The sequence below is a fragment of the Rhineura floridana genome, chromosome 9 (assembly GCF_030035675.1).
Source record: "Rhineura floridana isolate rRhiFlo1 chromosome 9, rRhiFlo1.hap2, whole genome shotgun sequence".
Classification (NCBI taxonomy): Eukaryota; Metazoa; Chordata; class Lepidosauria; order Squamata; family Rhineuridae; genus Rhineura; species Rhineura floridana.
This window is the reverse complement of record NC_084488.1, coordinates 108700434-108715850: the sequence shown is the minus strand read 5'-3', so window position 1 is coordinate 108715850 and position 15417 is coordinate 108700434. Positions and strand designations below refer to the sequence as shown.

The window sequence follows — 15417 nt, the reverse complement described above, 5'->3', positions numbered from 1 at the left end:
GACATTCTACTGTTCAATAAACTGCAAGGTAGTGGGGAATAAAACGTTTATTTGTTGTGCTATGAGCAAGGAGGTAGGTCATCATTTCATCCCAACATTCAAATCAAAGTGCATACAAAGTTGGGATGGAGTCAGAAAAGAGCTTGCTCTTCCTCTAGCAATGGTTGGACCTTCTTCAGGTATGGCTCCTCATGTTTTCAGAATTCTTAGGCTCAAACTAAGGCCATGATCTTTAAGCTTTGATATGCATATGGAGGTCAATACATGCCAGAGACTGTGCTGTCTGACTAACCAACACAAAGTGATTGTAGGACAGGTGAGGTCTGTGTGAATGACATACACTTCAAAGCACCAAGAGCAACCAGCCAGGCATATAGATATAAGTGCACTCTAAATTATGCATATTGGAGCAAAAAATCTTAATTTCACATATACGCTCATGGGGTCTGAACTGGCGGTGACCGACCAGGAGAGAGACCTCGGGGTTGTAGTGGACAGCACGATGAAAATGTCGACCCAGTGTGCGGCAGCTGTGAAAAAGGCAAATTCCATGCTAGCGATAATTAGGAAAGGTATTGAAAATAAAACAGCTGATATCATAATGCCATTGTATAAATCTATGGTGCGGCCGCATTTGGAATACTGTGTACAGTTCTGGTCGCCTCATCTCAAAAAGGATATTATAGAGTTGGAAAAGGTTCAGAAGAGGGCAATCAGAATGATCAAGGGGATGGAGCGACTCCTTTACGAGGAAAGGTTGCAGCATTTGGGGCTTTTTAGTTTAGAGAAAAGGCGGGTCAGAGGAGACATGATAGAAGTGTATAAAATTATGCATGGCATTGAGAAAGTGGATAGAGAAAAGTTCTTCTCCCTCTCTCATAATACTAGAACTCGTGGACATTCAAAGAAGCTAAATGTTGGAAGATTCAGGACAAACAAAAGGAAGTACTTCTTTACTCAGCGCATAGTTAAACTATGGAATTTGCTCCCACAAGATGCAGTAATGGCCACCAGCTTGGACGGCTTTAAAAGAAGATTAGACAAATTCATGGAGGACAGGGCTATCAATGGCTACTAGCCGTGATGGCTGTGCTGTGCCACCCTAGTCAGAGGCAGCATGCTTCTGAAAACCAGTTGCCGGAAGCCTCAGGAGGGGAGAGTGTTCTTGCACTCGGGTCCTGCTTGCGGGCTTCCCCCAGGCACCTGGTTGGCCACTGTGAGAACAGGATGCTGGACTAGATGGGCCACTGGCCTGATCCAGCAGGCTCTTCTTATGTTCTTATGTTCTTAAATGTTATGAGAACACCACACGACTGAACAGCGCCTTGACCAGAATCACTTTATAGTTCTAAACAGTTTTGGATATGTCAAGAGAGAACTATTTCATGAGCCATAGCTTTTATTCACAGTACTCCTATATACACAACAGTCCTCACACCCATTATAATTTTACAATGTTGAACTTAAGGCGTAAACTTGTACATGTTTTTCCCTCTATAGTTTCGACAGGAAGCACTCAAACATAGCCGATTTATTCCCAGGACCATATAGTGACAGTGAAAAGTTTACAGACAAGGTTACACTTTTGTCTAAAAAAATGGTTTCTTCAATCAAATATTCTAAATAGAAAGAAAACATTAGCTAAAATCACATAATAATTTTTTTTTTTACTTGTGTTCATTTACTGTCTGTAAAACAACATTTTCTCCTGTACCATCTAAATGTTTCTTCGTTTCTTCTGGATTTTTCCTTTTCCATAGGTTTCCAAGTACAATCCCTATGAAAAGCAAGAGTCCTATTGTGCGGTTAGAAGAAAATTTTTTCCAGCAATCTTCAGGATTGTGAATGTCCAAAGTGTATATCTGGGGAAGAAGTAGTATTGATATTACTGGAACTCAAGACTGACAATTTTCAAATCAATACCACTCCTCCATTCCCTCTTCTTATAATTTTTTTGTTTCAAAGTTTGTCCTGGACTGCTAGTGCTAGTTAATGCTGGATGAGGACCTGTGATACCAGAGTTCAAATCTCCACTCTGCCATAAAGCTCACTGGTTGACCTTGGGCCAGTCACAATCTCTCCGCCTAACTTACCTCGCAGGGTTGCTGGAAGGATAAAAACGGGGATGGGGAGAATCATGTATGCCACCTTGAGCTCACTGGAGGAGAGGTGGGATATAAATGTAGTAATACATTTACCTGCTTTGGACCAAATGCTAGAAATGACTTTCTTGTCCCCAATTTTTGCTGTTCTTTATCAAATCTCTCTTCTATTCATCCCCCTCCCTCTGTTAAAAAAGCCACTGTAAACCTAGCAATGCCAAAAGTAGCTTCAGCAGATACAAAATGCAGCAGGTGTTTCGCAGGTTAGGAATTTAAGCCAAACTGACAAAGCATCCATCTATTTCAAGCTTCCACATAAGGAGTGATACAAGTGTGGGATCTAACCTGCTGAGCCAAGTGGATGCCTGCAGCAGTCACAGCTGCGTAGTACGGGAAAGTCTGGCCACAATGCATTCCTGCCACAGTAAGACCCAAAAGCATCATGGTGCTGAAACCACTGAGCCATGGCTTCGTGTTTTCATTGAATCGGAGTGCTGTAGATTTCACACCTATGGCAAGATCGTCCCTTTTATCCTACAATGAAAGGAACTGTTAATAAAAAAGCCCAGTTGCGGTGATATTTCATAGACTGAGATAGGGAAGACTGGTACTTTTACACTCTTCTGCTCAGGGATCAGACACAGTGGTTGGAAGCAGTCTTTGTAACAAGAGCCTGTGGGTACTTTGATCCTGGTTTGAGGTCAAAAGGACTAAGACAGCTTAAGAGAGGCTACCAAATCACAACATTCTGGTACAAAATGGGAAGCTGCCTATCAGCTAGTAAACCGTGAACCTGTGTAATATTGGAGGAAAGAAGCCCTCCATAGATATGCTCCACGAAGGGTACTCTGAATGACTTTATGTGTCAGACAAGAATACCAGCTGAGGGAAAAGCTATGACCCATGATAGAAACCCTGATATCTAGGGCAAATACAGAAAGGGGGAATGAAGATAATGGATTAGCTAAACCAGTGTAGGTTAAGTGAAGCATATCTTAAATAGATGATAGCAGAAACAGAAAAGGATTAAGTGTCAGGAGCTTGGTAAGCAGCAGTAAAAATAGTGTAAGCTAAGTGAAGTATGTCAAGAGAATTATGGAGCGATATGGAGAAGGGCGTTGACAAATGACATGGCAAAAGTATTATGTTTAGTTTGGGAACTAAAGTGCAATCCAAACCCAAGATCTGCTGCCATGAGAGAGTTTGGAATCAGTGGATCTCTGACTGAGCCAGCCAAGTCTGGATTCAGCTGGGACTATGCTGGCAGAAGTCCCTCATCCTAGTTCAGTTTAAGCTAGCTGAACCAAGGCTGGGGTAAATCCTGAAAAAGGGGCATTCCAGGGGTATGGCAGGGCAGAGCATGGGAAGACTTATACCTATTCCAAAACCCCTTTGACTTGGTCATATGACCTAGCAACCCAGTGGAATTTATACTGCCAAAAAAGGTGACGCAAGTCAAACTCTATTTTCAAGGCTCATTTTCCATCTGCCAAGCTTGGGCTAGCTCAGATGGCAGCATCTTCACTCCTGAACAGAGTTTTGAATAGGGGTATGTTACACTGGCATACTTTTATGACAGCGGAAGTTACGCTGACTGCTCTGTTAGCAACTATGATTATTTTTGGATATCCAGAACTCCTAAGGGGGCTCCGATTCATCATTTCTAAGCTGCGGAAAAGGCAGCTGCCCAACCATTATGAACACCAAAAAGCAGGGAAGCTCTTAAGCAGAAATTCCAAACAGCCACAGGCACTGGTTTTATTTGTTTTTTCACTTATATCCTGCCTTTATGCCCAAATGGGGCTGTCAAAACAGGTCACAATAACCGGCACAAGAACATCAACAATGAAAACAAAGAAAATAAAAACAAATAAGTCATTTAAACAAAACATGCACAATTTTAAACCTACTTTCAAATTTGGCAAGAACAATCACCCTATAATAGAGTAATCCATCAAAACCATTCCCTAATTTCAAAGCCTTCTTATTATGCAATGAGAAGGTTATATACCTGATGAGCATAAACAGTGTCATACATCAAGGTCCACAAAACTCCTGAGAAATACAGGGGCAAGCAAACTGACCAGTCACAAGTGCCTTGGACAGCTGACCACCCAAGTAAGGCTCCCCAGTTGAAGGTAAGGCCTAAAAGAGAGGTGACAAAAAAAACCCTCATATACAACAGAGGACTGTATCTATTTTTCAGACAGATCTCCCATGTTCAGTTGCAATGAGATTCAGCATTGTCTGTGAGGCTCTTGGACAGGACCATTTTCAGATTGTTTCAACACTTAATAAAACAATTGTTTTTGTTGTTTCAATCTCAGAAGAGCAGCCCTGTCAGTCTGGAGCAAGAACACAGTAGAACATTCTGTGGAAACTCAAGAGAAAGCGGCTTACAGTGGAACAAAATTCGTTTGCAGTGACGACAGCTTTCGGCACAGTAAGCCAGCTAGCCCCAGCCCTTTCTATCCTCCATGTTTCCACCCCAAAGAGAGCTGATGGGCCATAGAGTGTGCACACAACTACTAATGCAAGGGAGAAAACCATGCACAGTGCCCCTGACTGTGTAGGAAATGGATCGGGAACCTCAGATTCACAGGCCAAATGTGGCCCTCTAGGCCTGTCTATGTGGCCCTCAGAATTCTTCCCAGGCCACATACGCTCCAAGAACCACACCCTTCACCTGTCCTGCTTTGCTCCCTCCTTGAATGTTTCTGCCTGGTTGGAAGGTGTCCCTGAACTCTGATAATGCTTCTTGCTTGCCTGGATGTAGGACAGAGAGGGATACATGCGCATGAAGAAACAAGCCAATGTCTGTTGCTTTGCCCACCTTTGCCTCTGGCCCCGCCCACCAATGGTTGCCGATACGGGAATGTGGCCCTCAGGTTGAAAAAGGTTCCCCACCTCTGGTATAGGATATGCATTCTCTCTCTTTTGCAATGTACAGGCATGTACAGGAACCTGGCGGGAAAGTGGCACATTCTTATGGACACTTGCTCAACCTACAGCCAGAAGATCTGATCCCCCTTCTGATGAAAAAGTAAATACAGACAGGCTTTCACAGATACTTTAGGTGGCCCGATCAGTTTTGTTTACCTTTACTAGGGTGTGTTGGGGGTGGTGGTGGAGGAATAGAATGCAAGGCTTTTCATGTTTCTGGCACAAGCTTATATTCTGGTAGAAAACATACAAGTCAGGGCAGTAAAAAAGAGACCTCAGTTCATTAATGAATTGCAGAACACAAGCACAGCACAATTGAGACTCTGTGGAAAGGCAGTATGATTTCTTCCATTGTATTTTATGGAAGTGAGTCACGGCTACACGACAAGGATTGTAGTTCCCAATAGAAAAAGTATTGCTTAAATTCTCCCCATTCCATTTGTGAACACTTCCCCCCCCCCGAATTAATTTCATTCCATCAGTTCTATTAATTGTTCGTGACCACATGCAAAGGAGGGCAGGAGGGTTATGTGGTAGAGGAAATGCTGGCAAACAAAGTCTTGCTCATTATATAAGCCCTAGGACAAGAAAACTTCACTTGCCAGACACTCCCTCTTCCACACAGCTATTAAAGGGATAGGAGGATCTGATCAACCTACTGGTAGATGGTTTATTTAAGAGGACAACATAGGCAGGGGATGTAAATGAATATGGGAGAAAACTGTGGCAGAAAGGCAAATAGATTTGAAGTTTCCCTTTCCTCTTTGCTAACTCTAGGAGCAGGAGGTTCCTTTTAGAATTCCTTATTGTCATACACAAGACTTACAACGCAGACCTATACATGTCTACTCCAAAGTAAGCCTGACTGGCTTCAATAGGACTTACTCCTAGGTAAGTATACACAGGACTGCAGCTTTAATCTCAGTCTCTTTGTTTACCCAAACAAGTTAGCTGAACAAGAGTCTGGCTCAAAGTATATATTTAAATAATTAGATGCTGTGGAACCTCAGGGTGGATACATCACTAAAAAAGGCAGACACAACTTCTTCCAGTTGTAATTTATTAATAACTAAGATTTACCATTTGCCCTCCAAACACATTATCAGGATGGGGGTTTAGAATAAAATATTTTAAACTACATAAAAATAAGGTAAAACACATCAGATCTATAGGATGTTTCCAACTAAGGCTGCAATCCTAATTCCATTTAGGAATAAGTTCCAGTGAATTAAATATATCTTACTTTTGAGTAGGCATTTTTAGGACTGACTGTTAGACATACTCAGAATAGATCCACTGAAATCAATGGACTTAACGTCAGTCAACTTAAGTCGGCTGACTTCAAGGGTCTACTCCAATTGTGACTTGTCGGATACAACCCTATAAAGCCATCACTGAAATACCAGAATAAAACAGATCAACCATATTTTTTAAAAAAGTCTAGAGAAATAAAAAGAGGTTTGCTTGGCTCCAAAAAAACCCCAATGGAGTGGGCACCAGGCAGACTTCTCTAGAAAAAGCATTCTAATCCAAGGCAAAAGCACTGAAGAAAAGGCCACTCCTTGGTAGCCACCTGCTAAATCAGGCAGCAGGGAAACCCAAAGAAGAGCCTCTGATGAGGATCTCAAATGCCAAGATTCAAACAGTAGTCCTGGGATCAAAGACATCTGTTTCTAGCATTTTCCCAGCCTACAATACTGTGTTGTAAACTGCCTTTGAATGACCAGAATTTTTTTTAAAAAAGGTTGCCATGTAGCAGTGACCTGCATGCTTCTCTAGTTCCTCAATTTCCAGTTCTTTAAATGAAACTCACATAGGGAAATGAAAGAGGAAAATAAAAAGCAGATCAACACTAATGAAAGTTAAATTAACTTACATTGCAGCTTCCCATCCTACCAGTGCTGGAAATATCTGAATTCAATGGTTATTACTATCAAATTGCCATACTTAGTTTTCATACAATAGGTTGGATGCAGACTAATAGCACAACTCACTACTCAGAAGTCAGTCCTATTGAATTAAGTGGAGCTTACTCCCAGATAAGTGAGGTTAGGATTGCAGTCCCAGTCATGCTACAGCACATCCACCAAAAGCAATGAGACAAGTCAGACTAACTTAACTCCCATTGCTTTCAATGTGTCTACTCAAAGCATGACTAAATTTGTATCCAACCCATTAATCTGAACTTTGCCAGCCAAAACTAAATGTGTACAATATTACCTTCCCTTCCCACAGAAAACTATGTTCACATGTGCCTACCCAGACTTTTAAGATAACAACTTGAGGCCTTTTCTAGAATGCTCCTGTCAGGTGAAGTGTGATGGGTGGTGCAATATGGCAGCTCATGGCAGCCTTTTCTTTGGTTCATAAGTTGGAATTAAGGAGTTGGCAATACTAACAGGCATGCTGGGAAATCTTTCTTTCTCTTTCTCTCTCACACATTTGTACCTTGACACAAGCTTTAAAGAGGACAACACTGTTTACACCTCCCTATCTGCGAAACCAGGAACCAACAGGATAGCAATTTCAAGTTCAGAGCCTCAAAGGAATCTTTAACCTTTTAACTTTTCACCCCACCCCATTTCTGAAAGAGTAGACCCCCTCTCCCATTTTCAGTCCTCCTTTCCATGTGCAAAATTCCTATAAAGTACCAGACTTTTCACACTCACACTCTCACACCACTCTCTCCCTCTCCCTCACACGTGCATGCACGTGCGCACACACACACACTTCACCTCATCTTGTATGCCATCCCTGCAAGAAACATCTCAGATCAGGAAGTTTAAGGTAAAGAACTATATAGTCTGTTTTTCCTTTGCTGCAATTCCAGCTCAGAGCAGCTATACTGTAGGGGCTACTGGGTTCCTTTAAGAACTGGAAATTATTTTGAAACTTTAGGCCTAAGGTAGTCAACTAAGCCCTACTCACAGTAGACCCACTGAAATTAATGAACCTAATTTAGTCATGTTTATTAATGTTAATGGGTCTACTCAAGAGTAGGACTAGCACTGAATACCACTGATAAAACTCTTAGCTCAAGCCACTGGTTTGACTCTTCACATACAAAAAAATCATTAAAAGCTGCAAGGGCTCTTCTGAGTGCAGGAGAAATAAGCTGTCAATTTTTCACTGTTTTGGGGAGTATTCAGGCCAAATGGGGGTACTCCCACCCCTTTCTCTTTTATCCTCCTAGCATAAGTAATTTGTTTTCTATCTTTTATGTGATGTTACGCTTTATTTTGAGGTGTGAATGTGTTAGGATATTAGATAAATTGCACCAATGAGCTTTTGTTTATATGCTGCACTGCATTATTAAGAATATAATTGAACACCTTTTTCCCACCTTACTTTAATAAATGGATGTTCTGTTATTTAACTTGATCTTGGTGTGAATTCCCTAGAGCAGCGCACAATTTGATCCCTGTAAAAGAGAATCCTCTCTCACAGGAACGTTTAATGGTTATGTGTGAAGTACATGTACACTCATGTTCCCAGAGACATGCGTAGCAGTGGTTACCAAGTACAGTGCCTTTTTGGTAGTGACTCCCCAATGTGGAATCTTCCCAGAGAGGCTCACCTAGTGCCTACTTTGATACCATTTTACTGCCAGGACTTTTAATCTGTTTTAGCTTCAGTCCTGATTTTTATCTCCACCAAGTCAAGTTATACTGCTTTCATGTTTTATTGCAATATTTGTTTTATCTATCTATCTATCTATCTATCTATCTATCTATCTATCTATCTATCTATCTATCTATCTATCTATCTATCTATCTATCTATCTATCTATCTATCTATCTATCTATCTATCTATCTATCTATCTATCTATCTATCTCATGCTGACGTTCCAGTTTTGTAAGCCATGCTGAGAACTCTGTTAAAGGGCAGAATACCAATACTTAAAATTATTATGAACTTACTGTTGTTGTTTGGCAGTTAAAGTTCAAGTATTGCCCATGGGCAAAGTTTGTTTCAACCAAGAAATTAAGAAGTTAATTGCTTTCAGAATTCATCAGAGAGCAGGAAAAAATTCTACAAGCAGTTGGTGCTCATGAACTCTCATGCTGCGATGGAGGAAATTGAAGAATTATTACTCAGAATACATCTGACCAATTCTTGCAAATAATATGATACTCTGAACAGTCCAACTACAATCCAGTGCAGAATTAAGTCAGTATGAATAACCCATTTATAGTTAAAGGAATTCCTGAGCTCACCCAAGAATAACTGTGGCCAATACGTTAATCTCTTCATAAGTGGGTAAGTCACCACAAGAGATAAAGAAGCTGCTCCCAGAATAACACTGTGAAGAAAGGAGAAAGAGCATTCAGAAGTTGCATTTATACTCCACCCCTAACTAACTTTTATCATTGCAACAATTTACATTTTAAATATATTGAAATAAGGATTAATTAAGATCACTGCTATTTTCTTTTTCAATTAAACGGTTTTGAATAAAACATTTTCATCACTTCTAGCCTGATAACAAAAGACTACTTTCCATGTAAGTTCTCTACATGAGACTACTTTCCACGTGAGGTCTCTACACAAGACCTGGGGAAAGCCCTACATCAGACTTTGTCAACCACATCTTTCCTTTAAAACCAAGCCAAACCAAACCTAAATTTATTAGTTCTAACATAACATTTTCCATGTGTATGTCTCCAAAAAATGATTCCAAAAAGCATACCTATGAAGGCAAACTTTGTGAGAAATGGCCTAAGTAGTCAACACTTTACATCTAACTTACCTGTAATAATTTAAACATAACAGGATGCATAAAGCCAAGGTAAGCTGTCCCCCAAGAAAAACAAGAGATTGAAAACTTGAAATCTCTCCAGCTGCCAATGGTCGACTTGCTGTTCTTGTAACCTAAGACACAAAATTATTTCAGTTATTAGATTATATTAGTAATGCATACATATGGTGTACACACACTGTTCATTAAGCCAGGTAATTTAGACTTCACATGTCAAAAATCAGTTTTTAGCTATACACAGTATTTAGTCATTCTGGTCCTTTTGCTCATGACACCCTGCTATTCACCCGAGGGCATGCATACACTACAAGGGCCAGTGGGGCAAAGGACCAGTGGATACAACATGGCTCTATGTGCAGAGGTCTCATGAACAACCACCATGGTGTACTCTGCATGTGCACAATGTCCCTTATTCCACCATGGCACACCCGGTTAAACTGATGGGCACTCTGCTAATCACATGCACTGGCAGAAGCGCTAAGCCTGAGAGGGATCCTGGAGAAGGGGAGGGCAATTGCGTTTGTCCTTGTAGGTTCCCCATCAGCTGTGTGACATCATCAAGGGACAGTGCCTTCTTCCTGCAGCAATTCAGACCAGCCCATCAATTTGACAGGCATGATTCATCATAAACAATAGCAATGCAGTTTAGACATTTAAAGCCTGGAAAAAATGACTCAAATGGAGGAGTGTGTAGTAGAATTCATGAGCTCTTTATTTGTGTTGCTAATTTCAGAATTCAAAGTTAACCTTTTAACAGTTGAGAACCCACATTTTGAACTATCCAGCGTAAAAGAGTTGGAGAAACTGAGAATGGCGAAAAAAAACACCCTCAATTTTTGCCTTATGGGATTTTCCTTCTCAGCAACTCCCGGCACAGCTCATCAAGCCACTGTTAAATTCAGGAGCTGAGAATTAAAACAAAAAAGAGGTTTGATAGTTTAGTACTGGGAGCTATTCGCAGAGAACTGTATCAAGCCTGAAGTGTATCCCTGGCAACACTGTTTTCATCAATTAGCATTTCTTGGGGTGAGAGTGCTTTACAAAAAGGCCATTTACTTACTTAGGAAACATTATGAGCCTGCCTGCTCTGTTCAAGTCCTCTCTACCTTTTTGTCAAAGTCCTGGTCCCACATGTCATTAATTGTACAGCCTGCTCCACGCATCAGGACTGCACCAGCACCAAACAGCAAAAGCTTGTCCCAGGCTGGGAAACAACCTGGTTCTGCGGCAAGAGCTATACTCCAAGTGCAGGGTAGGTACAGCAGCCAAGTCCCTAAAAATATAGATGAGAGAACAAATTAGGGAAGGAGAAAAATAAATCCATATTCATTGGTATTGACCCATCTGGATGAACGTAAGATTCTGAAAAATTTGGCACAATAACTAGGACAAACAGGGTAGCCTCCATGCAAAATAATAAATGGACACAAATCTGGTATCAGAAATATTGAAAAAAAAACAATGGGGTATATGTTAATCTCCCAGGACGCTCCAGAACAGACCTTAAGGTGGACATACTGGAACATGTCATACATCTGATGAAGCTGACTGTCATCCCTGAAATATTTTATATATATATTGCAAGTGAGAACACTTCATGCATCTGATGAAATTGACTGTTGTCCATGAAAAATTATGCCAAGATAAATTTGTCAAGTCTTTAAGGTGCCACAAGGCTGTTTGTTGTTTTTGCTACAAAATATTAACACAGCTACCCCTCTGGAAATTGCTAAAATGCTGCGATTCCCCCCCCCCCAGCACGCCTCCTTCTGATTATGGAAGCATTCCATAGAACTCAGAACAGAGCATCATGAGCACCTTGCATACACAGCTTTTAACATGACAAGGTGTTCCCATTCATTTCAGTAGAGGAGCAGCTTCTTGCATGCATCACTTTGTGGGCACAGACGAACCACTTTCACTGAGATGAATCTGGAATTTCCTGAAGGGAGGATAGTTCTGTGCCTGCACTGAAGGGAACTTCGACCCCTCTACGAATTGCTGAACTGAAGAGGTTACTTCTAAGATTTGCCTCTTAGTTCTGAGCAAGAAGGCAGTCTCGCACAGATCCTATCTTCTGTAAAATAATTAAGAGCTCCTGCACTAAATTCAGACCCCCAGAGTGTTACCATCTGGCTAGGGAAGGACCAATATTTTCCCACTCTGTGTCACTTTCGAATGATTTTTATTACTCACAATTTCATTCCTACAAGAGAGCCAGTGTGAAGTAGTGGTTAGAGTGTTGGACTACGACCTGGGAGACCAGGATTGGAATGCCCAAAGAGCGATGAAGCGCACTGGGTGACCTTGGGCTAGTCACTGCCTCTCAGCCTCAGAGGAAGGCAATGGTAAACCACCTCTGAATGCTGCTTACCATGAAAACCCTATTCATAGGGTCGCCATAAGTTGGGATCGACTTGAAGGCAGTCCATTTCCATTTTTTATTCCTATATAAATCTATATATTTTAAAAAACCCAATTCCTCTCAAAATAAGTATTTGAACTGGTATTTTCTTTCAAGCATCCCTACATCTGGGCTTCCAATGGCCAATCCTAGAAACAGAGTATCTGTGATTCTGGAATGTGGTAAGAGGACATGGGCTTTAGTCCACCATTCCCTACTCCTTGTCAGAATGTTCCTCTGATAGAACTGGCTGCTGGCTAGGGTGTGAAATAAACAGTAAACAGCAGTAACAGTTAAAGGGCTTTATGAAGTATAAATTCACCCCTGTCCCATGCATAATGAATATACCATTTTTTTTATGTTTTATGCCTTGAAGCACAGAAACAGTGAGCCTCACTAACCATACATGACCATTGGGGAAATGTAAGAAGAAGTGAGACACAAAGAAGGGAAAATTAGGTACAATGAACCCTCTTATTTGCATGGGCCAAAAGTAGTTCTCCTACACACTTTCTCTTGCTTCCCTGTGTTACAAACCCACAACAGCTTATTTTTTCTGGGTGGGGGTGGGGGAATAGAGAGTTATATCCCAGGTTGTCAACTGAACAGGAAAACAAAAAACAGACTGGCCTGCTTTTGTTCCTTTAACAGCATCTTGATGTGCAGGAACAAACCAAAGCTCATCACATGGAGATACTGTTAATTTCTGTACACCAACAAGCTGTCAAACAGATAGTTACCACTTTTTCAAGCTGACAATCCTAGATATACCACAAAATCAGCTACATCTTTAGAGTGGAAAGCATGGGGCACATGATTCAAGGAGAATCACAAGCGGGGCATTATATACATAGATGGACATGTTGGGAATCAGTTCCAGCAGATATTAGATTCGCTAAAAGAGGCACACATTATTAAGTTCTTACTCTTTTCTCAGGGCTGTTATTAAAGCAATGAGGCAGGAGCCTAAAGGATGAATTCAAAGACAGCTGCATTATGCACACATTAAATTAAACACATTTTCTGTTATGTGTTCAGTTAAAAGTGTAAAAGAACACATGCAGTTTGTAGGCATACAAGCTTTTTCACACCTTCAACACACATAAGGGGAAGGGCCAGCAGGCACAATTTCACTCCCACTTGTATGTGCGTTCAGATGAACATGTAAACAGTACAGTAGGGCCCCACTCATACAGCGGGTTACGTTCCGGATCCTCGCTGTAAAGCGAAAACTGCTGTAAAGCAGAACACATTGGCTATTGACCAAAATGGCGCCCGACTGCCAAAAAACGCCGTAAAAGCAGAACAAGTGCCGTAGGAGTGGGGCCTTTCTGCAATTGACAACCGCTGTATTAGCGGAATGCTGTAAAGCAAAACGCTGTAAAGTGGGGCCCTACTGTACTAGCATATAAAGATAGGAAGCTATGTTATACCAGGTCAGACCATTAGTCAATCTAGCTCATTAATGTCAACACTGACTGGCAGCAGCTCTTCAGATTTCAGACAGAAGTGTTCCCTAGCTTTATCTGGAGACACCAAGGATTGATCCTGGTACCTTTTGCATGCAAAACATGCACTTTACAACCGAGTTAAGGTTCTTTCCCAACACAGGTCCCTAACCTTCCCTAACACTGATCATGTGGCCACTCTAGTTACAAGAAGCCAACAATCAAGATTAATCCACAACTTCATTTGTTCGCCTATAAAAAGAAGAAGTAGCGATCAAACTTCTTTACGCCTGCAAGAAGTCCAACTGTAAAATTTCCCCAAAGACGCTTACTCAGAGACAAAGTAAAAGAGGATGCAAGAAAGCGAATTACTGTAAAAGTGACAGGATCTTGCAGCTAGCCACACAATTTTCAAGGATTAACACAAAGAGACATTAGCCTGCACGTTGAACTGAAGAGTCATAACACAACTCCATGCCTCATTTCTCAGAAGGAAGCCCCTCTGGATGCAGTGGAATTCAATCCCAAGTTAACATACACGGACAGTTATATTTATTATTATTTATTTATTATTTAATTGGTATCCCACCCTTCCTCCCAACAGGAGCCCAGGGCAGCAAACAAAGCGCTAAAAGCACTGTAAACAATGTAACAATAACAATAGATAGCAATCCCAAACACATTTACTTAGTAATAAACTCAAGCGAGTTCAACAGAGGTTACTTTCGAGTAAACATGCGCAAAAACAGTTTATTAAAAACATCCCTGCCACTTCCCATTTTTCTGTCCTACTTAAGCAACAAAAGGGGGCGGAGTCCAAGCGCGGAGATTGTCATATCCACTCCGCCCACTGCATGATGATTGACAAGCAGACTCACCAATGGGCTTGTCCAGTCTCATTAGACGCAGATATGGCTGGAGCGGGCCGGGAGCCGCTTGCACCAAACTCGCTGCCGAGAGAGTACCGAGAGACCGCATCCTTTGCCCCAAAGGCCGGAAAGGGTCATGGCGCGAACGGCAGCTGGATAAGGCGCAGAGCGGGACCGCCAGGAAGCGAAACGAACTTTCTCGAGAGAGAAGAAAGCGCCTGAGGCAAAGTGGCCCGGCTACACGGGAGAGAAACCGCACAGTAGACATGAGGGCCCGCGTTCGACCGACGTCACGGTGACGCCTGATGTGCCGTTTCCACAGAGACCAGAAAAAGAGACGCGCAGCTATGCCAGTTTTTTGCACTTCCGGTCTGTAAAGTTGAAACATAGCCAGGAATGGTAGAGTGGCGCTACGCAGCGCATATGATGCGCAATGGCGCATTTCCGTTTTAGTTCACGTATATTTTTCCTCTATGGTTGTCTACCGCCTAGGTAGGCATCGCAGAGATAAGAAAGTTAAAGAGTTTGTTATGTTGTTAGGTGCCTTCAAGTCAACTACGGCTTATGGCAGCTCTATGAATGAGCGACCTCCAACAGCATCTGTCGTGAACCACCCTGTTCAGATCTTGTAAATTGGCTGTGGCTTCCTTTATGGAATCAACCCATCTCTTGTTTGGCCTTCCTCTTTTTCTACTCCCTTCTGTTTTTCCTAGCCTTATTGTCTTTTCCAGTGAATCATGTCTTCTCATTATATGTCCAAAGTATGATAACCTCAGTTTCATCCTTTTAGCTTCTAGTAGTAACAGTTGTGATTTAATTTGTTCTGACACCCAATTATTTGTCTTTTTCGCAGTCCGTGGTATGTGCAATGCTCTCCTCAAAGTTAAAGAG

The 15417-nt window shown here is 41.6% G+C and overlaps 1 protein-coding gene across 1 annotated transcript; it reads right to left on the bottom strand.

Moving 5' to 3' along the window:
• Positions 1-1381: 1381 nt before the first annotated feature.
• COQ2 (coenzyme Q2, polyprenyltransferase) lies at positions 1382-14929 on the bottom strand. The gene is made up of 7 exons (XM_061583146.1): positions 14536-14929; positions 10912-11078; positions 9797-9918; positions 9264-9349; positions 4114-4247; positions 2448-2636; positions 1382-1862 (listed from the first exon to the last, which is right to left on the bottom strand). Exons 1-7 carry the CDS (start codon positions 14912-14914, stop codon positions 1668-1670), a joined length of 1272 nt encoding a protein of 423 aa, XP_061439130.1. The 5' UTR covers positions 14915-14929; the 3' UTR covers positions 1382-1667.
• Between the last annotated feature and the right edge of the window lie 488 nt (positions 14930-15417).